Genomic DNA, 22,903 nt, shown 5'->3' on the forward strand with positions numbered 1-22,903 from the left:
GCAGATGGGGTATAAATGAGCAAAGCCAGCCTGGAAGGCCTGGTGGTAACCTGGGGGAGGCACCTCCCACTTGAAGGGCTCTAGCCCGTAGCTGCCACCCCGGAATATAGTCACGGCATTGCTGGATAGCCAAATGTTTCAAGAGGAGCTATTTTTAGTTAAAATTTGTTTTTATTTAAAATTTGATTTTTATAACAAAGCAAAACATGTTGGTGGACTGGACCCAGCCAGGATAGGAGTGGAGAATGGCATCACTTTGTGACATGTGCTCTGAAGTACTGACTCCATGAGGGTAGGGGCTGTGCTTTACTCATTTCATCTCATCATTACTTTTGATGTAACCAGAAGACACTGAAGAAATTGTTGTTCTACCTTTACCAGATAAATAGTTATAGACTGGCATAATATAGGGGAGAATTTTCTCCATAAGACTCAGGCTTGGTTGGGGTCATGGCTGATTTTTAGTGGGTCCTTGCACAGTGGATGAAATCTCTTTGAAGGCATGGCTTCATCCTGCCCTTGCAGATTGCTTAGCATGGAGCAGGTGTCCAACTGATGATTCTACAGTTAATTGGATTAATGTACTTTTATTTCCATACATTTACTAAAGAGTCAAGCAAAAGTAATGAACGAAGAATGCAAACAAAGAAACAAGTCTCATATGCAGTTGGATTTTTTAAAGGATTTTAGAGTAAGAAACAACATTAAATGCTAGTTCTCAAAAAGAGTCCAGAGATGCTCTTGTCACCCCTAATTCATGAGCAAGAATGCCAAGGAGCTGGAATATTATTGTATGGAAATATTGTTAGATTAAATTAAATGTGCAGTTGTGGACTAAGTACCACCTTATCCTACATTTGAACATAGTCAAGGGGTGGCAGGTGCTTAAAGTTCAAGGATAAGGTATATAAAAACTATATCTATGAATTATTTTTTCCCTAGAAAATGGGGAAAAGAGATCCCAGTTATCCCATTTCAGAGGTGGAATAACCATTCATCTTGTGGAATATCATAGTCCCAATGGCAAGAGGTTTTGAGAACCACTGGACTAATCAACGAGGTTACTGAGTTATTTCATGGTGGAATGCTAAGTGGGGAGAACCAACTTCCTGAGCCAAAGCCTTTCCTTTGTCTTTGTAAGGGTCATTTCAAGGAATAGAAGTTTCAAACTGGCCTCCCCTGTGTCACCTGCTCTGCTATGAGATAGCATCCTTCTGAGGAAGTCAGATCCTTCTGATACTTAGCCCTTCATTCCAGAACTGGGTCTAGTGAAGGCTTTCACCAGGGAAGCCAGCCACGTCTCTTAGCAAAAGCACTTTTTAAGTCCACCTTCCACTTCTGATAGGTGGCAAAAGCCTACTTTTCTTAAATCCCAGTAGGAATCCCAATGGTACAAATCAACTCAGACTCATAGGAAATACTATTAGAACCTGGCTAAGCTTGACGAAGGAAGCAATTTGATATGAGTTAAAACACACATTTGTCCACTCAATGCAATTACAAATATATTTTTTTAAGTGCTCATGTTTGGCTGTTCTTGAAAAATGTAACTATTGAGAAGAAACTGGCAAGATATTAAGGACTGGAGCTCAGTTCCTGGCCTCCGTGACGGGATTTGGAAATTGCAGCCACAGCAATTAGAAGTTCCAATTTCCAGTTCACAGAGGGTCAGGCCATGGGGTTATCCTTGAGCTGTTCTATACTTCCCATGAGGAAAGTACCACCAATTTGAGGGAATCAAGACTAGATACAGATGATTCAGCAAATACATTGTCAATAACCACAAGCGGGTTCAGCCCCAACAACATTTTTCAACTCTGCAGTGAAAGTTGAGCTCTGACTGTTTCGTGTTCTTTCTCTGAACAGAGGAGTCACCAGTCAGCAAGTACCTGTCAGTTGCTGCTATTCCCTAGACCAGGCTCCTCAAACCCTAATGTGCATCCACATCCCCCGAGCATCTAGTTAAAATGCAGATTTTGATCTAATTGGTCTGGGGTAGTGCCCCTGGGTCTGCACTTCTAATAAGCGCCCAGGTTGCTTTGGGTAGCAAGGCTCTAAATGGGTCTTCACAGACTAAGCTGTAGTTTGGCTTAAGCAAAACTGATGTGTGCCACTTGCAACACTTGTTTAGCAAATCAGATTTGCCCATTATAAACAAGTAGCTTTTCGTGCCACCAAAAACACTTTTTGTGGCCACTAATCAAACTTGGCTTGTTCTAAGAGATACACTTCTTTGTTCTTTCTTATTGGTGGTGATTTTTTTATGTGGGGGACATTGAAATCACATGCACAAACCAGTGACCCACTGAATAATGTTGTCATTAAGTGGCCATTGCCTCAATTCAAAGAACCAACCAGAAGCAAGTCCTTCTAGGTCTTCAGCTTACATAACATGTGTTGTTGCATAATGTTCCTATACCCTCATCTAGTTTTCTGTAATTGCATGCACAGTGCTAATTATCTACAAGAAATACCAAGCCACATGTGTGGCACTAATACCTTTCATAAGACATGATTCATATGACCTCAGGACCCACATATCATGTCTTAAGGTAAGCCTTAAGTGAGTGAATCATTGATTCCAGAATCCATCACCAAATCTCTGTTCCACAGTGGGAGGCAAGAATGAGCAGCAGAAAAGGACGCTTCGTAGTTCCCAAACTATCTCCACACCAAATTGAGAGAGTGGAATTATAAGGTGGATAAAATTAACTGGCAGTTGCATCTATGCCGAAAACATAGTTATCCTTTTAATAGAAAGGATAACTTGCTTGACAAACTCACAGTCAAATGGTTGGATCCATAGGAAGGAACATGCTGAAAATGGTTTCAATATGATCCTGTTTTTTCACTCAGTAGTCATTGATTGAGGGGATCCAGCCAAAAACAATGAGAAAATGAGCCAACAATAGTCTTACCCTTTGACCATATTAGATATAGTTGCAGCTGAAATGTGTTATATGTTTCAGGAATAACAAAGCATCCATACAGAACAAATATTTGGCAGTGTTGCAGCTGATGAAACCAGGAAAAATGAGGCAAATTATCAATCGTTCGCTCCCAAATTACCCAAAAAAGAAATTAGATCCATTTTCAGTAGCTTTGCTTTCAAATTTCTTCATTCCATGAGTCACCACTACCTTCTGCCAAACTAAATATGTCTATGAGCGGCTGGAAACTGTAATGGAAAGAAACACTAGACTCAAAATACGTAGGAAAATTTAAGCTTCTTCATGGAAGACCTTCATGGAAGACAGACAAGTCAGGCATGTGGGGAAACGAAGACAATGCTTTGACAATAACTTCGTTCTGGGTAGCTTCGGAGCTAACAAGCGATTCAAAATTTATAAACTAGCCAACCAGCTGACATAAGTTCAAATTAAAATTAGCTCTGAAAAGGAAATTAGCTTTTTACTTTTTTTTCTAGCCTCCAGTCCATCAAATTCTGAGAATCTACGAGGATCCATAGTCACAGAGTCAGTTTGATAAGATTTGGGATAAAGAGACGATGGTATACAAAGGGTAGTAAAATTGCAATAAGATTTTGCACATGGTTAAGGGCTTGAATTTTCAAAGACTATTCTGACGTATTGCACGATAATATGGTATAGCAGTTCACTCTGAATCTATGGATTTTAGTTACTAGCACTACTTTCATGTGAATTTATCATGATTAAGTTCGAAGTGTACGGCTGTACAAAGAGCCCTAGACCGAGAGTGAAAACTGAATTCTAACCCCAGCTTCCTACTAGCATTCTTTGTGATCTCATACAGATCATGATTTTCTCTGGAACTCAGTTCCTTCATCTGAGGAGTGAGGGCACTGAACAAGAGTGCTTTCTAGCTCTCCAATTCTTCAATTCTGCTTTGGGAGATGAAAGCTCCTCATAGCATCCTTTAAGGGCTGCTATTCCTGTTGTTATACCTACTATGGGGCTTATACCTACTGCGGGTTGCTTGTTATGTGCTTTTCCTTGACTGCCACAGCTCCTTCTACTGTAGATATCTTAGATGGAATAAGAGAATGAGAGAGAGGAGTTGAGTGAAGGTTCTGTTCTCAAAATCACATCCATGGGTGGACACTATTTGTGCTGTCTCTTTTGGTAGCATCTGAAACCTCCCTGTTGACTAGAATTAGGCCACTGTTGAGCTAGGAGAAGTTTTGTGTGGGAACAGGAGGGAAGTGTCTGTGGTGGGTTGAATTGTGTATCCCAGAGAAACATGGTCTTAAACTTAATACCTTCCTGAGGGTGTGAACCCATCATAACTGGGCCCTCTTAGAAAGGTTGTTTTTCGTTAAGCTGTGGCCAGCGGAATCAGGTTGGGCTTCCATCCAGGTTACTAGAGTCCCTTATCATAGGCAGAATGCAATTCACACAGAGAAAGCCACGGGAAGAAGCTGGAAGTCAACAGATTCCAGGAGAAAGAAGAGACATCGTTATGTGCATTGCCATGAGACGCAAAGACCAAGGACTGAGGATTGCTTGCAGCGAGCTCCAGTACACCACAGCTTTTGTAGGGAAAGCACTGCCTTTGCTGATGCTTCAGTTTTGGACTTCTCCAAGCCTCAAAACCATAAACCAAAAATCTCCCATTGTTTAAGCAGCCCATTTTGTGGTATTTGTCTTAGCCGCCAGAAAACTAAGAGAGGGTCAAGTCGACATCCTTAACTGAAGATCAAGTCAAGGACTTTTACTAAGTACCCAGCACTGGGTGCTATAGGTGGGGGAGACAGAAAAACACATTTAAACTTAGTCTCTACTTTTAAGGAACTGGTAACATCTGGAATGACAACTTCTGAAAGAGTTCAAAATAAAATAGGATGAGAATTCATGGCAGCAGTAACTGGTATTTGATTGTGTGTTCAAATAGGGCTTTTTGTCTCTAAGAGCTGCTGGGTGTCTAGGATAGAAGAACCAATGGTCATTGGTCCCCATGGGGCTAAAACTCACGATTTTGATTTCATCAAAGCCATGCTCAAATGAAGAAAAAAAATCAATTCCCCTAAGTCAGCCTGTGATAAGGAAGAAGCTTAGATGGGCAACCTGAGAGAGCAAATACGCTTTCCTGATGAACAAGTACATTTTCTCTGCTGAACACAGCCTTCTGAGGGGAAGCAGAAACCACCATGAGCCGAGTTGGGAGAACGGAAATCTTTTGCCTATGTGTGACATCTCAGTGACTCCCTAAGCAGCGCACGGGGCCCAGGCTCCTTCAGCAAGCTCACTGCGGTAAAGGGATCAGCCCCATTTCTTTTGTGCTTCCTCCAACAAGAGAAAATAAATAGGAATACAGAGCCAGCACTCGGAAGATCCATGAATTAACACTTAGGAGACCTAAATGTGAAGCAGTATGTGAGTAGGAAATACCAACAGGCTTTTCTTTTTAACTAGTAAGGTTGAGAAGATACACTACCAAATTAGCTTTTCTAGATTATAATTACAGCAGAGGGTTGCATGGAAGGTGAACCCTTGTACCAGTTCGAGGATCATGAATAGGGCAAAAGGCCAAGTGTCCAATTCAACCCATTAATAGTGCCTTATATTTAGGCAGTGCTATCGGGCCAGAGCCCTTCCATATTTAAGGCTGAAGAGAGTACTGAGACAATATTTTCATTCCCATTTTACCCACAAGGAGTATAAGGCCCAGATATGTGAACTGACTTCTCCAAGTTCACAGGGCAGGAATTAGGGGAGTTGGAGCCCAAACACGGGACTTCTGACTTCCGAAGTATTCCTTGTATCTTCTCTTGTTGCTTTGTGGGCAATGCTCAGACGGGAAAGCCACAAGGAGAAAGAGAAGAAATGTGGCCCTTCCTTCTGTGTTGGGCATTCTCATTTGTGAGGAATTGAGAGCGTCTTTACCATGTCCTCCAGAGGGACGGTGCAAATGTGGAGGTCAGAGATTATCCACTCCTTTTCCATTTTTCATTTGCGCCAGGAGGTCACAGCCCAGCAGATGGTTTGGCTGCTGCCTGTCCTTCCTGCTTTTATTTCAATACACATTTTCTGTAGCTATCTGGTGAGAGGGAGGTGAGGCAAACACCTTTCCAACGCCCTACGGGGGAAGCTTTCAAAACAACAGCGACGCTTCTGGAGGGTCCCTCCCTGTAGGCACTGGGCCACATGTGCTCCCGGCCGCCGCCAGCTCTCGGCCCGCGTTCGTGCAGCTTTCCCTGCAGACCTCCCCATGGCTCTAGCTGCCCCCCTTTGGGAGACTTCTCTAGTCCTGTGGGGCTCAGCTGGGGGTGGTTTTGCACCCAGGGAGAGTTGGCAACATCTGGAGATGTTTTCTGTGGTCACAGCTGGGAGGGGCTCCTATGGACATCTAGCACGCAGGGACCAGGGACGCTGCTCAACATGCCACGGTACCCAAAGCAAATGCCTCCCCATCCCTGGAACAAAAGCATTATCTTGCATGAAGTGTCCATAATCCTGAGATTGGGAAACCCTGCTACCAGTGGCACTGCTTGGGGGCAGGTGGGTGGAAAGTACAAGAATGAAGTAGAATTTAAAGCACATGTCACTTGGCCCTATAAAGAGGGCAGAGTGGGGCAGGGAGCAAGACAAAGAGACGAGGCTGAAAATTGGCACGGTCTGCACACTAGCGCATTCTAGAACCCTAACCCCTGCTGCCCCTTTCCCCAGATAATCAGGAGTTGGCTGCATGTGGGTTGGCTCAGCCCAGACTTTCTTAATCACTTGCCTCTGATGAAAGACCCATTTCATCAGGGAAAATGGCACAGAGGTAGGTGGGCTTATCCTCCCATCAATATTCACAGAAATGGCTCCATGAGTGACGGATTTCCCCAATTTCAAAAGGCCCCTCACATAGCCTTTCTAATACCTTATAAAAACCACATACGAAAGAAGGAAGTCAGGAGAGACTCATAGAGCATTCGCTTGAAAGTCTGCAAAAAAATCAGGTGTAAATTTCCTTTGGCATGGGGCCGTTAGAGAAACCTCCAGCAAAAAAGCTGGTCCAGCAACGCGTCAGACCGTTTCAGATTTTCCAGGAGCACAGCTTTGCTAAGTCATTCCAAAGAAGTTCTACCCAAGTTGACATTGGAGAGAGTGACTGAAGAGTCAGAATAATATAACACACACTAATAATCCCAGTGATGACCTTACGTGGACCTGGAATGCCCAGAGTCCATCTGAAGTTCTATGCACCATGGAAAAGATAGGTGGCAATCACTTGAGTTAATTCAAATGTCTACAGCAAGGAAAATAAAACCAATAACTTAATGATTGAGCTTACTGAACTGAAAGACCACATTGAGTTTATTGGAGTGAAAGAATCACCAAGAGCTTTGGGAAGCTTCATTGGCGGTCTCTCTTGGTCATTTTAATTTATCAGGTAACGCTGACATAGGCCAGGTTAATTGTTGCTAAATAGAGGAACACTGCATTGGAATCAGAAAACACAATCAACAGTATCTCCTACCTCTGCCACTATTAGCTGAGTGACCTTGGATAAGTTACTTCTCTCTGGGTTTCAATCTTCAGCACTGGTTGACTGGATTACTTTTCAAGGCCTGCAAGCTTGTAGCAGTTTACAATTTTACTTCCTCTGAACAGTTCAGTTTTAAGAGGGAGATATTAGTGTGATGTATCCTTAATCAATAATCAGGTTCTTGGGTGTCTTCCCAGAAGAGGCAGTGTGCCTTTTTTGTTTTTTTGTTTTTTGTTTTTTGTTTTTTTGCTTGGAAACTCTTATCCCTGCAGAACGCCTGACCATTTAATGCAAAAGGTTTTAATTTAAAAGTCTGTGAGGTCCCCTCTGGTTGCACAATTTCTCTTTGTGTCCATGCTACTGCTGATCAAACATTGCAAAGCCATTAATTACCTTAGGACAAATGCAGAGGGTCAGGCACAAGGGTTTTGGCCGACTACAGACAGCAGCATGCCAAATCTAAAGTAAGTGAAGGGTTTTTCTTGGTATTTAAGGTTCAGTGCAAAAGGGAGAGGGGCAGCAGCTATACCAAGAATGAAAAGCTAGAGCTTGCCAAGTACTTCTCGAAGCAGCTTTAGCCAACATGAGACTAAACAATGCATTAAATAGGCGTATAGCTTACTGCAGTGAAGGAACTGCATGTCAAATAACAGCTCTTTGTGATGTTTTAAACATGATTTAGGATATAGATAAAGACAAACAAAATACAGTGTTGTCATCTTCTGAGTCTAACAGCTAATAAGGCCTGGGGATTTGAACTTTCCAGGCAACCAAAAGTAATCCTTTGGGATCTAAGTGCTTGCTAGTGTTTCATGGAGAGGTGTAGGCTGGAACTCCCCCAGGGCAGGAGTGCAGTGCAAAAATGATTTTTTGCCACCTTGGTTGTCAAAGACGTCTGGCTGCATAAAAGAGCAAAGCACTGCAGCCCGTTGGTTCAGAACAGTGAAGTGTCCTTGGGAGAGATCTTGTGCCTGTTTGGTGTGTCCGACTGGTCGCTGTGAGTGAAATTGGAGTGGAGGCTGCTAGGGAGGTGAGGTGGGCTGCAGCCAACATCCAGAATGTGGGGTCAGCACCTGGTGTCTGGACCAAGACTGGGGAGCCCCTAGGATTTTCAGCATGCCAACCCTCCCTCTCGGACCCCAAAGGTTCACCCTGTCAGTCACTCCCAGCTGAGTGACCCCTGCACGGGAGAAGCCTTCTGCCTTCTGTGCAAACCCATGGCTATTCCTACAGCACTTGTCATGGTTGGGCTGGAGAAGTCTGTCCTGCTTTGCTCTGGGTCTCTGTACCCCAGGACCACTCCCCTTTACCATCTCTCTCATGGTCCTCTTAGTAAGATCCTTGCTTTAAATAAAGAACCTTTCTTTAGAAGGTCTCAGAGAAAAGCAATAACAAAACTAACAGCTGCAAGAAATGGAGTCCTTGAGATTTGCTGGCAGAGGCCTAAAGTTGGCCAGATGAGTGGCTCTCCCAGGCCCTATGGCTTATCTTGCTGCTCACCGATGAGCTCCAGGGAGCCCTCTGGGGTGGGGTGGGGTGGGGTGGGGGTCTAGGAATCCAGCCTGGGAAGGCTTTCGGACAGCAGGAGCCTCTAATCAAAGAAGGCTTTTCCTGTGCACTAAATTCTGTTAGTATTAGGTTTTCCAGAAGAGGAAATGTAGGGTCACTACATGGCCGTCTCCCTCATGCCTCCTTCCAAGGAAGTACTCCAGCCAACGGAGTCACCCAAGGGTTCCCGTCCTTACCCCCAAAGAAGTCTGGGCTTTGAAAGCCTCTCCTTGGGTCTCTGAACAAGGCAAATAGTAGAGTAAAAACTCTTCTTGGAGACAAGAGGCTTTGACTTTGACTTCACCAGGGTTTGGATTCACCCAATGAGGCAAGTCACAGAACCTCAGGTTTCACCTTTCTCATTTGCCCAGTGCAGCAATAACCCTTGCCCACCTGGTGAAATGTATACACCTGGATTTTGAGAAGTTAAATATGCTCGACAAACATAAGACATTCTTCTTGTTACTTTTACTAATGTCACTATATCATTGTCACTAGTAACAACAGGTTTCATCAGCTGCCCCCTAGGAGAGGAAATGAATGTATAATTCACTGGGCTGCTCAGATGCTTCACGCTTTGCAGTAGACTCTTCAACTGATCCCGGAAGACAGCAAATGAGTATAAGAGCCAACTGGATGTGGTGCTCACCAGGTGATAGGCAGCAGTCTAAGTGACTATATTTTAATATATGAACTAATTTCACCCCAACACTAACTTTGTGGGGTGGTCCAGTGAAGAAAGAAAGAGGTCAGGTAACTCTTTCAAGATTACACATTAAGTAAGCTGCGCAGCTGGGGTGCAACCCGGGCTGGCTACCCGGCTGTGCCGTGGGCCTCCAGCCCTGCTCATTCCTGCTTTCACAGGGAGGAGAGAGTGCCGACGAGCCTTCGCACGTCAGGAAAATGCAGCTTGCTTTCTGATTTTACAGAGAAACCATCACTTACTCAGAGGTGCTTTCTTTGCCCAGTCTGGCCCTCTTGGGCACATTTAAAGTGTAGCGGCAGACATTTGGGGTCCATACACAATGCCTCTGCTTTTCTTTAGCAGTATCTGTGGCCTATTACCTGAGTGTGCTAATGAGGCCAGGGTCGTGAGGTCGAATCCCATATGTGCCCATTAGGTTCAAAGAGAGAGGTTTTTCCACGGTCAGGAACTGAACGGCCGACTTGGACCAGCTACCCCACAAGCGCCCGGCTGGGGTCCGGGGTCCGGGCGAGGGGACACACACGGCGCAGCCCCATCTGGCCCCGCTCAGAGCAGCGCTTCTGCTGCATGGGGGGCCCTTGAATCCCTACATTGTCCCCACTCTTCTTTAATCGCAGGAAACGCAGCAGAAATAGGCTGGGAAAGGGCTTCTGGTCAAGTTTTAGAAGCCTATAGATTCTTATTCATCCCCTCTAATTTAATAAAGCGTAGCTAAAAACAGACCTGCCCATCTGTCCTCACATCCAAGAGAGTGAAAACTTGTGAAGGTGGCTGCTGTGGGCCGGTCCTTCCTAGCAAAGAAAAATGGTGGTCTTGTTTCCATGAGGCGTGTGGCCCACTGGCCAGATGACCCGCATGCATTTGATCATGCCCGAGCTTCCTCTCCATCCCCAAGGGGTTGAAATCCAGCTTAAAATAAAACAAAGAACTGGCTCCTGTCTCTTTAAGTAGGTGGAATCTCCTATCTTTGGGAAAGAACAGAAACTGGGTAAAGAAGATAAAGGAAGCTAACTGTCCTTTGGCCACGGCTTAAGTCCAAGTTCTCCTTTGGATAGCACCAAGTCCCTGTTAATTACAACCCAGAATAGAGTCTGTTAAAGCCTGAAGAGGTCATTCGCTTTAACAAAATCCCTTCATTTTATAGACAAGGACATTTCAGCCCAGGAAGTTCAAATGCCTGCCAAAGTCAGACAGCTAATGAATGACAGGTCTGGGAGCAGTTTTCTGAGAACGATATTTCACATGAAAGAAGTTAATAATAATAACAACATCAATCTAGGAAGGTTGCTGCAATCAATAATAATGGAAGTGAACTGCAAAGTTTCACTTAAACTCTATAGAAAACAGCACATTCTAACACGTGGACAGAATGTTATTCTTTTACTCAAATCTGTCCCTAATAACTATGCACTGGAAAGTATGTTTTACAAAAGCCCTAAATCTGGAATAGCTCAAAGGGTGTCCAACTTTCTTTTCTAATTGATTTACTATTTTTTCCCAGACCTCCAGGTAAAAATATACAGTTTATTTAAGGCACTGTTTATAGACTCTAAAAACCAAAAAGGACCCCAGAAACCCTCTTTCTTTTGGTTGCTCTTAATTAAAACCACCCAAGATGGCTGGTTGTCCATCAGATTTCTAAGTATCTCCATGGAGAGAAATTCTACAAGCCCATAAACAGCATGTTAAAATGGTCAATCACCATGGCTGTCAAAAATTATATCCATGGCAAGCTTAACTTGTCCTATTTCACTTGAAGCTCTTTTCCTCTTGCTTTGTTACTTAGCAAACGAGATTATAAGAAGTCAACCTCTAAGGGAACATCATAAATCTGGTCAGAAAATAGTCAGATCTTTCCCAGTGTGATTTCATAACCATTATGCCACCATTTTTCTCACAGGACTGTGAGAGCACAAGGCTGGCTGATATGCTCTATTACTGTGATGCATAGGGAAGAATCAGTAATTAGCTCTTCATTGGAACTTTCATTTCAGAAAATGTCTGGGGAAGCTGCATTATTTATAGACGAACTAGTCCACTTATGTCAGGAAGATGTTCATGAAACAGATGATCTAGAAGGTTGCCTCCACTATGGTCTGGTGGGCTTCTACGAAAATATGAGCTCTCAGAACAATTGATGCAAAATAAGCATTACATAAACTGTCATTCAGAACAATCCTGTCTCTAGGAGGGTTAAAAAATCTCTCCTTGTTAGTATTCTGGATGGGAAGAAAGAAGATGAAGTTATTGAGGCAATTTTCTTTCAGGTGTTTGAATATCAAACTAAGATCAGAAATTGCCTTCAATTGGATTTATAGCAGCTTGAAATAAAAGGCACGGCCGCTGTAGATCTTCAAAAATAAGGGCCAAAAAAAACAAAAGCAAAAACCAGAGTCCGTTGATAGGAAATTGAGGTAGGGAAGATTGCTTTCCTCTGAAAGTATTTCAAAGACTATAAAGGCTTAGAGCTGACTTCCCCACACGCAGTAACTCTCAGGGATGAAAAGGAAACAATAAAATTTGTTGACAAGAGCTAGTGCCTACAATTGGCTCAGACACAGAGCAGGCCATCAATTCAGCCTGGGGATCACCAAGACGCAGTCAGTCCCTAAGTCCCTGTTAGCATGTATTATATTAAGTTGAAAAAAGAAAAAGAAAAAACAAATGTATCAACTAACTGGGCAACCTTAATGTGAGAAAATTTCATGTGCAGTCACAACCTAATCCCTGATGGTTCTTACGACTGAACCCCAAAGCAGTGAATATAATCAATTAAATTAGATTCCACTGGGTTCCACCAGAGTCCATTCCGTTCCATTCTTTCAGTTCGAAACTCAGAGCGGACAGCTCCTATGTCAGCCAGGCACTGGGCTAAACTCTGGGGCTCACAGGTGAAACATACAGCCTTTGATATCAAGTTGTCCCATGAGAAGGCCTTATTCTTGGGAAGTGAGAAGCTAGTGAGACCGGCGATTCCAAAAACGGGGCAAAGTGTTTAAGACAATGATGAAGGACTGTGAGCTATTCCCCCATGGTTAATTTTCTCTCATGATACTTGATGCTACTTGTGCAAATTTTTACTTCTCAACGAGACATAATTCCATGAAGGCAAGCCCAATCACTCATTCGTCTCTAGGCATCTTATTCACACCTCATAAAATGCTTCCACATAGTAGGTGCTCCATAAAAATTTTGTACTAAAGAATTCAAAGGGGCTAACTTTTCTTGGGTAAACAGGATTGTCCAGTTGACTAGAAAGTTAAGAATATCAGACAAAGGATGAACATAAACCCTGGAACTCTAGAAGGCAGAGCATATGAAACATATTTTCAAAACAATGATACACAGTCCTCTCAGAGTTATAAAACATTTTCTATCCAAATCCATATTCTAAACATCATGAGTTGCTACATATAAGCTTACCCTTTCAAGTTATTAAAATAGAACTATTTTTGTTCGTTAAAGCATTTGTTAAAAAGTGATCATTGGAGAAATAGAATAAAAGAAACCTTCCAATGCCTCAGAATTGGTTGCCGTCATAGTAACACAATACCCTTGAGTCTCTTGTGAACATATGTAAGTACCATACAGTTGCTTAGGGCCAAATCATTCCATTCTCATTTTTTTTTTATCCATCCAGTGCAAACGTCCCAGGCATAAAAGGCTCTACTCTCCATGCCTGATGCCCTGAAACCCTGGAGTGTGTCACATTGAACATCACAATTCAACCTGGCACGTAGCAGAGGGCGCTTGCCGGTTGGGCAATTAGCCGGTGAACTGGATCAAAGAAAAAGACACAAATGTATTATTAAGGCAAAAAAAAAAATTCCTCTTGTGCATGGTAAGTGAGACCCACTTATTAATTGTTCTTCAAATGTGGATTAGAATCAGTAAATCATAGAATCATTGCAGCGGGGGGTAGGTGATGCTGCTGCCTCATGTTTGCTTTCTGCAGACTTTAAGAGGTGAAACAAGTCTGCGATTCTATAAAAGCTCCCCCCATTCATATGAACTGTGACGGGGAACTGGATGGAATTGCCTTATTGCCAGAAAAATGAGTGAATCCCCTCAATTAAAGTGCTGGCTGGAAGCAGGCAGGGGAAGTGTGCCTGTCTGGACGGTACACTGCCTTCTGCTTCTCGGCCCCGGCATTTCAAGCTGCTTGCTGCCAGGTCCATGGTGAGCTCAGGCCATCGGGGCCCCTCCCCTCCCTATCCTCAAGCTGCGATGCACAGACCCCCGAGGGCTCGCTCTCTCCTGTGTGCATGTGCGCACACACACACACACAGACACACCACCTGCCTAAAGAGGCTGACATCTGGGAAGGAGATGAGAGAGACTCGAAGCATATGAGTCATCCCAGGAGCTATTCAAAGCTTAGTGGGTAACTGAGGTAAGCTGTCTACACTTGACTGATATGAACCTTTAAGAATGATTCAGGCTTGCTGAGGGCCTGGCCGCCGGTTTCCTGGAGCCCTCTTACATTCCAGAGAATTACACAGCCAGAGCATCTGGCTTTGGGTCGTTCATGCTTTGAGGCAGATTCTTGGGTGCTCAGTCCCTTGGGCAACACTGACTTGAGTTTGTATTTATTATTTGCAAGCACTGACACGGCTGCCTGCTGGCTATTGGTCATCTACTTTTTCATCACGGGAGATCCACTTATGGGATTAGTGACCCTGGACTTGCTAGAGACCCTTTTCCAGATGCCGGTATCAATAGAAAGCCCAGAGAAGAGGTATGTCAAAGGCGAGCAACACACAAAAAAATCAAGGTCAATCTCCATAGAAGGCAAATTAGTATGACATTTCAGTTGGCATTAGTGAGCACCTGTGTATTTGCAAACGTGGCGTGAGCAGAGGCCTCCTGCCTGTTCATGGCGATTTCACATCACAGGGAGACAAACGGGAGGTGCCCCCTTCAGCTTATTTCCGAGTCCATACGGCTGGAGGGTCATTCCTATTTAACTCCAAATTACAAAGCACTTAATAGAGGCTTAGCCATTTCCATATGTTTGTAAGTGCACACAAAGGTCTCAAAAACAAGAACTCAATACCCAAGGGCCATTCTATCCGTCCTTTCACTGAAAGGATGGGAATGGGGGGGAGACCTTACTGTTGGAGGAAGTAGTTAAAAGCTAAGCTTTTAAGGAGGAGCATTCTGTCCTGAATCTGCAGAACTTGCCCAAGTCCCACTGAAACACTGTGCTCACTTTAGGGTGGGGATCTCAGCAGCCCAGATAGCTGCCAGGCCCTGGTCATCGCCACTTATTCACACACACGCTCCGAGGCTGTAAGTGCCCAGAACCATGTGCTTCCGACTCCAGCAGCCCACCGTGAGGGACGGCTACTTACTGAAGTAGAAGCCCCTGTCTCCACACACGAACTGCAGGGCGTCCACCAGCTCGGCCCCACAAAGCGTCTCAGGCCCGGCTGTGGCCGCGCTGGTGAGGGTAAGCAAGCACAGGGTCAGGTAGAAGAGCTGCGAGGAGGACAGGGCGTGCATCTTCACCTGCCGAAGAAACAGAGAAGGGTCACGTTCCCTCTTTGGCCCTTGCAAGGAAAACAGGGTGGACAGAGGCCGCCTTACCCCTGGATGCCACCCGCGCTGGTATCAGGATGACCCACCCACAAGTCTGCAGTAGCCAGCACGGCCACTGGGGGGCCGGGGGCTGGGCACGTCTGGGCGTCACGCCAGCTAGGCTTGGGTCCCTTTGCTGCTATGGAACTTTGGAGAGCTCCTCCCTGCACCTCAGCTACCTTTGGAGGAGAAATGGAGTCACAGGAAACTCCCCTTTAGGGGTTCCTGTTGCCGTCAAATGAAATAAATCCGGAAGCATCTACTACAAAATGAAAGGTTCTGTTATTGTACAGAGGTGTCCACAGGACCCTGAAATCCTAGTAAGTCTCTGGATCGCCAAAGGTTAGTGTTCAATACAGATTTGGGGTCAGATATGTTTTATTCATTTAAATTCTCTAAAAATTGGCCAGTAACAGGTGGCACACACATTCATTATTGACCAGAAGATTAAATTAGCCAGAACCTCATTCCTCAGCTACTGATTAAAGAGACTTTACTGTGACCAAAAAAATGCAAAAATGGTATAAATTTTTATAAATCTGTTTTTTCCCCACTCAAAGAGAAAAGGGGTGAGGGAGAGGAAGAGAGAGAGGGAGAGGGGGAAAGAGAGAGGGAGAGGGGGAAAGAGAGAGATAGAAAGAGAAAGAGAGAGAGAGAGAGAAATTGATTTCTTATGCAGGGAATATCAGCAGTTAACACAACCATGAGTGAAAGAAAAAAATAAACAACCACCACCCAGAAATAGGAAAAAACATCTGGATTTAGGAGTGAAACTGGTCATCCTAAATGATGCTAGCCCTATTCTAAAGCCCCTTGTGTCAAGTCCAAACTCAAATCCATGCATGTGTACCAAGCGCCCTCCTTGCACAGGGCACTGGGCTCAGAGCCTGCAAAGGCCTTTTTTGGTCACAGGGGTTCTGACCTCGTCTCCTCAGGGGACTCATGTGTCCTGTATCCATTTTACAGCGAGTGGCCGCTGTTTGGGCTGACTTGGCCAAGGATGGCCAGCCCGGCGCAGCTCTGCAGGGGCAGGTCCCCGTGGCCCATGGCTCGCTGCAGGCGGCAGAGACCACGCCAGGGCGGTCATTGAGTGTTCCCATGAAAAGGCACAAAGGTGTGGCTTTTTCCGGGGAACTGCCCAGGCTGAGGAGTTTGCTTCTCATGGGCGCGTGCATCTTCTGACAAGAGCCACTGCATCTCTGGAAGAGCCACTGCAGCATGGGAGGTCAGGGCCACTATTAAAGGGTCCCGGGGTCAGGCTGTAAGTCACGGGCATTAAACGCAGCCTTTGACCCCCCCAGTGGAGGTGGAGCCCTCCCAGCCCCATCACTCTTGAAGAAGCAAGCTCAGGAATTTATTTTCTGACCACCTGCCTTGCACCCTGTGAACTCTCAGTTTAATGGCTCGACCTCGTGGCAAAGCCTGCTCAGTCATTTTAATGAAGCTTTCCACGTTTGTGGCCAGACCTTCAGCTCAGCAACAAGGGAAAACCCACACCTCTGTCTCTCGTTCACACAACATAAATATTTAGTTAATGCTTGTAAAACAGTTGAAGATGAAAAGCACTATTTGTAAATGGTCATAAATAATGGACATGAAATCTAGGAAGAGGTAAAAGATCAACTGACCATTTCTTCTATTTTCCCAAGAGGACCTCTGCACAGACGCTCTGCCCCACACGGCCAAAGCCACTGGGCCTCCTAGAAGCAAAGCAGCATCTGGGCTTCATGTTTCTTAGTTATAAAGAAAGTGGTAGGTTTTTCCTCCTTTCATTATTTCCAATGGAAGCCGCCACAAATCCAGCCAACGGGACTTCATGCAAATAGCAAACCCATAACTGGTCTTTTAGGACATATTCCTACACTCTGGCAATGGGCCAGTTCTTAGAATGCATGTGATTTTCTCAGTCCAATCCCCTCCCCCCACACACGTCCTCACTGAGTTTATAATAATGCTAATGGCCAAGCACCTGTCATGAGAGACGTCTTCAAGTTCTTAAGTTCTCATGAAATCCAGGGCAAGACTTGCTCAGCTTATAGCCTCAGTGACTTGAGAACTTCAGTAGATGTCAAAGCTACATTTTAAATCATTATTTCTGGTCTTAGACATCAGGCCCAACACTACACATAAATCTCTAGCATTTAGGAACTTAAGGATTTTTCACAGATTTTTTTTTTCTGGCTTATGTTGTCAGATAAATATCAGCACATTGATTATGGGATAAGACAGAACCTCTAGTGCATTTTCCTTAAGTTCAGGGTCCAGTCCAGTCTTCCCACAGAGAACGGGAGAATTTATCACATTATGTTCCCCCAAAAGGAAAACAATAATGGATTTGCTTAGGAGTTAAAAGTTCGAAACAAGTGGCCCCATATGTTCATCATTTCCTTGGCCTTTTATTTTGCCAAACACAAAAAGAAACAAAGAGAGAGAAAGGAAAGATATTACTGCGAGAAGGAAGAAGCAGAATGAGAAAAGAAAAAAAAAATTCAGAGCATGCGTCTCAAAAAATCATTCACAAATCCAAATTTTAAAAGACCTTTCTTTTTATCCCAAATAAATGGAATATCAATTGATTCCAGATGGCTGCAGTAAAAATGCCCAGTGAAAATTGGAGGGCAATAGTCATAAGAAAATACTCACTGTAGGTGTAACCCTTTTTGTTTGCTCCAGGTCTTTTACAGCAGGTCGGGGTGGCTATTATGAGGCTGATGAGAGCAGAAAACCAGGACTTAAGAACATGTGCTGCTCTGTGGGTGGGGTCTGTAGGAGCATCTAGTTACACCCAGGCAGGTACGCCGTGAGCTTGAGTAAACTGCCTTCTGTCCATTCAATGAGCGAGTTGCACAGCTGGGATCTGAGTCAATCTCCCCCCACCCCACCCCCGGCAAGCCACCGCTTTCCCCGTGTGTGTCCCGTCGCCCTTCCCTCTGACTCCTGCACTTGGAGTGCCGTCAGCTGAGCTCTGCCTCCAGGCAGGACACCTTCACTCAGCGACCCGCATTCCAAAGACCCTGCTGCTCCCTCAAGCCACTTCCTGCTTCAAGTACAGGAAAAAGTAATTTACTGCTAGCTCCACTTCGGAAAAGTTCAGCACACCAGAATGAAAACTTCATTTGGAGACAGTTTTCCGACTGTGTAACTGTCACGGAGATAACACTCCACAGCCTCTTTTATGATCCTCTAAGTAGGCAGCAAAAAAGAGCCAGCTGCCAGACAACATAGCGTACACGTATGTTGACAAGGGACACGCGTGTGCCTCAGAACCTCAAGGACAGCGGAGCCAGGTGTCTGACAGGAGAGTGTCCGTAGGTCCCACGCCACCTAGCCAAGAAAGGTCCTGGTGGTGGAGCGTTCGCGGGGCAGCGGCACTAAGAGGCAGAGGCGGTTTATTAATTGAGCCCTCAGGCAATTGCAGCAGCGGAGTGACCACGGCTTAAAACTGCTTGCAAATTGAAAAAGGCACAAGTCTTGAAAGATACTTTGCTGAGAATGGAAACTTGAGCTAGGGCCAGTGATTGGAAAGGAGAAGTCAGTGCATTGAAGAAGGCAGCCAAATTTACCTAAAGAGCCTTTACAGCTCTTTACAGAAACGAGCATAAAATCAGAGCTTTCCCATACGAACCCCCCTCGTCAAAACTTTGCTGGCGAAAGTCCTCTTCAAAAGACAAAAGTTGGACAGGCAGCTGTTAGAAAGTTTCCGCTTTGCAAAAACAGTATGCATTTGTTTAAATTATACAAATATGCAAGGTCAGCAAGAGTTGTCAAGGAATTCTTTTTCAGAAGGGCAAATTAAACTTCACTCCAACTCTGCTTCTCTGGGCTTAAGAGCAGAGAGTTCCCGGACTTCAGCTCCAAAGATCATATCTAAAAGCTTTAACATCGTTTAAAATGTAACTCTTCGTATGTGGCATGCCCTGTAAACAAAGTCCTGACAAGTCATACACACACACACAAAGCACACACACATGAACATGGTCTTAAAAATAAAGCATCTGCACTTGCAAAAAAGAAAAAGCTCCAAAAGTTCATAGCCATGATCTATAGCCCTTCTCCACACACAAGATTTAAAGGCATCTCCTCTAACCGTCCCACCGAAGCGCTGTAGAAGTAGAGGATTTAGCACAAGAACCTTGCATTAGTTTCCACTCAGAGAGATAGCTGTGCAAATCCGTCCGTCTCCAGAGCTATTTTTTCAGATCCCACAGAACTGCATATTCAGCAATTCACAAATAACTCCCAGTTCCGAAACAATGAAAATTCTAAAGCGACTAACATCTCTTAAGCAGAAGCAAACAGTACACAATTTAAAGAAAATTCCCCCAAGGACTTCAAAGAGTAAGAAATATTTACCTTCAAGAAATCACAAAAGCAGCACTTAAATAATTGGGTTGGAAGACTGCTGATTTCTCCCATTGCTTCTCAAGTGCAAAGCCTGGAAATGAATTGGTTAGCAGGAATAATGAGGTAAAAAGAAATCCAGAGAGATGGGAGATGTTGAGAGCAATGTCACATTTCAATTTTGAGGACTTTATTCCATTGCGCAGGCTCTATCTGCTCTGAATTTAGCAGTGACAGTGAGATTTAGCAAACAGAAGAGGGATTTAGAGAAAATCCTCACATTTATCTACAAAACACAGACACTGTAGACAGGAAACAGCTGGGGGAACATTTGCCTTCTCTCTCTCTCTCTCTTCTGGCAAAGTTATCGAGTAAGGACTTTTTTGGGCATGGTGACAAATAACATCATACCTTTGCATTTTAAAACTAGAGCACAGAAGCATTTTTTTTCCCTTAAAAAAATGTGTGTTGGTGACAGGGCTAGCCGACATTTAAATACTTCTACTGCCATAGAAAATAAGGCTCTGTTGTCTGATTAACTTTCAGCTCAGCATGAAGACGCACACATCTGCCGATGCACCTACGAGGACTCAAGGAAAATGCACAGGAAAGGGCAAACAACCTAAAGCAAACGCAACATCTTTTCTTTTTCCAAAAATGAAGAAAAGCCCAAGGGAAGCAAAGCCTCCACGTTAACCCTGAAATGGCTGGGGTAAACTTGTTGGCAGAAGGTGGTGGTGATGGCAGGGTGCCAGCTGCCGGCCGAGGGGATGAGCTCATCTAGAACCCACGACTGGCAGGCGGGGCTGCAGGGGGCTCCCCCGCGAGCCACCTCCATGCTCTTTGCCTGCCACCAGGCAAGACTGTGCTGAGCCACAGAGCCAACTGGAAAAATAAAATCTTTTTCTTCCTTCCTCTGCTAGATTGCTTATCACCTCTCTGGGGGGAGGGCCCCGGGGTTTTCCGGTTGGTATTTTTCTTTATAACTCGAACCCGTGTGTGTGTTTTCAGAGCGTGTTTTCACTCTCCAGTTTTTGTGTGTCTGAACAGCATCAGCTGGCTAGCAGTGCCCTCTCAAGGGTCATGATGTTGTCCGAACCCTCAGCTGGGGAGGGGAGGGGGAGGGGCCCAGACCATCGTCCAAGCCAGCTGTTCTGCTATTTATAATGTATATTTGCCTTTGCCATCGAGAGCCAGGCTCTGATTTTTGGTTAATACAATTTGTACCAATTTCTCTTTGGTACTGTGAGGTAGGAGATAAGAAAGTAGATTACGAAATACGGTTGCGAAAGCCCGGATCAGACATTTCGCGTTCCCTGGGCTGGTCTCGGGGGAAGGTGGAAATGCCCCGGAGCTCGCATTGCTCTCCCTCACTCCCTGACATCGACACACCAGCGAAAGCAGAGGAATCCCTTTTCTGGCGCTGTATGTTGTCCTGTGGCCAGAAATTTGTTTGCAGAGGCGGGTGCCCTCAAAGGAAAACTGCTTGGTTTTGAAAGGAGTTTGGATCTGGTTACGCTTTCTGCGTGGTTATTAACTCACAGCCATGTTTATCTTCCGGATATACAGATAGGGGGTCTCACCATCTCAGCCATTCCCTGCGTGTGGCATCATTTACTGAGCACCTACTACGTGCCATTCCCTGCGGGTGGCAGTATTTACTGAGCACCTACTATGTGCCATTCTGTGCATGCGGCATCATTTGGTGAGCACCTACTATGTGCCATTCCCTGAGGGTGGCATCATTTACTAAACACCTATGACATGCCATTCCCTGCATGTGGCATCATTTAGTGAGCACCTACTATGTGCCCAACCAGACCCATCCCCAGAGAAGCAGAGGCCTAAGCCATGGTCCAAGCTCGACAAAGCACCCAGCTGAGTGGCAGAGAGAGGAGAAGTCCACTGTCACAGGGCAGGCGGGTGCACTTTCAAAAATATGAGCAGTGCCCAGGGGCACGAGTGACCAAAACAGGAAGTGAAATCCTTTCTGAGATGCAGAATGGGGAAGGGGGTTGCTGGGCTTCGGGATGCCAGGCCATGGCGTTGCAGCGATGACCTCAGGCCCAGAGTCCCCACACAGGCTCGGTCCCTTCAGCACCCATGCTGCAGGGGGCCCTGCACCCTGAGGCCGCCGTTAACAAGCTCGCTTCCTGCACGTTGGACTTGACTCACCAAAACTCTTTTTGGTGGACACCTTTTGCACATGGTGTCCCTTGTGAAAATCCGGGTCCTCCTCTCGTGACCTGGCAATGTGGACTGCATGGAACCCGAGGGCTGACCGTGTGGCACCCCCAGGTGAGAAAGAAGACAGATACGGGGATCTTGTGCCACCAAAACAGCTGTGTGCAATGTGTGCTCAGCAGATGCACAGTCACTCCTGGAAATTCAGACCCGCAGTTCCACCTTGCACACGAGTAACGTCCGGGGCATAAGTAACTCTCCCCTAAATCCTTTCTCTTGAGTAGGATATTTGCACAAAGCTGCAGCCTCCGAAGCCTTCTGGCGCCTCTCTCTCTCTCTCTCTCTCTCTTTCACCTGGTTCACTTTCTTCAGGGCTGGCTGATGCGGGCCATGGGCAGGGGTGGCTGAGGCACAGTCCCCTCTTTCTGCCCAGGCTGTGTCCCCGTCTCCCCTGCAGGGTGACTGGAGAGGGACTCAACCCAAGGGAATTTCCCGTCGGCGCCGGCAGGACAGATGCACGGTGGATTCCCGCAGCGTCTCTGCCACTTCCCAGGCACGCTCCAGTGTGGCTTGGAGCTAGAGTTACTCTGAAGTCAGATAAGGTAGGCTCTTGGGTCCTGGGTCTCCATCCACCAGGTGAGGACCTGGGGAAATTATTGGATATTTCTCTTGGCTTTGGGGAGGGCTGGCCTGGAAGCCACTTCTCCCATCCTAGATCGAGGGCAAATGGATGAGAAGGCGACTGTCGAGGGGACAGGGCCAGCCCTCCAAACACGCGGGGTTTCGCGCTCCAGCCAGCTCTAAAAGATCTGCTCTAACGGGACGCAGCTACTCCCCAGAAAGATCTTGAGTTGGAAGGAGCTGCTCAGAGCCCTTAAGAGGCCTTTTCCCACAGCTAAGGAGTGTCGCAGGAAGGAGAGGCGCCCTCACTAAAGAAATCAGGGCTGTCTTTGCAGCATCCACCGTGAGCCTCGGACCTTCTAGAGTGTCAAAAGGGCAAATGCTGGAACCTGAAAACGGAACCGGTGCGGTTTTCTGAGCAGAAGAAGTCTTGGTTGGGGCAGAGGAGGGGCCACAGCGTAGGGTGCG

The 22,903-nt window shown here is 45.6% G+C and overlaps 1 protein-coding gene across 3 annotated transcripts in view; it reads right to left on the bottom strand.

Moving 5' to 3' along the window:
* IGF1 (insulin like growth factor 1) overlaps positions 1–19,976 on the bottom strand; it is a 74,595-nt gene extending 54,619 nt beyond the window's left edge. For 2 of the 3 annotated variants that reach the window (XM_077111825.1, XM_077111828.1), the window contains exons 1-2: positions 19,643–19,976; positions 15,064–15,220 (exon numbers count right to left, since the gene is read on the bottom strand). In XM_077111825.1, coding sequence (XP_076967940.1) covers positions 15,064–15,220; positions 19,643–19,705 — 220 coding nt within the window. In that variant the 5' untranslated portion in view covers positions 19,706–19,976. Of the gene's footprint in view, positions 1–15,063; positions 15,221–17,932; positions 18,141–19,642 lie in introns of those variants that run through there. The other variant, XM_077111826.1, reaches the window with a different exon arrangement.
* Positions 19,977–22,903: the final 2,927 nt, after the last annotated feature.

This window comes from Tamandua tetradactyla, chromosome 7 (genome assembly GCF_023851605.1).
Source record: "Tamandua tetradactyla isolate mTamTet1 chromosome 7, mTamTet1.pri, whole genome shotgun sequence".
Taxonomy (NCBI): Eukaryota; Metazoa; Chordata; class Mammalia; order Pilosa; family Myrmecophagidae; genus Tamandua; species Tamandua tetradactyla.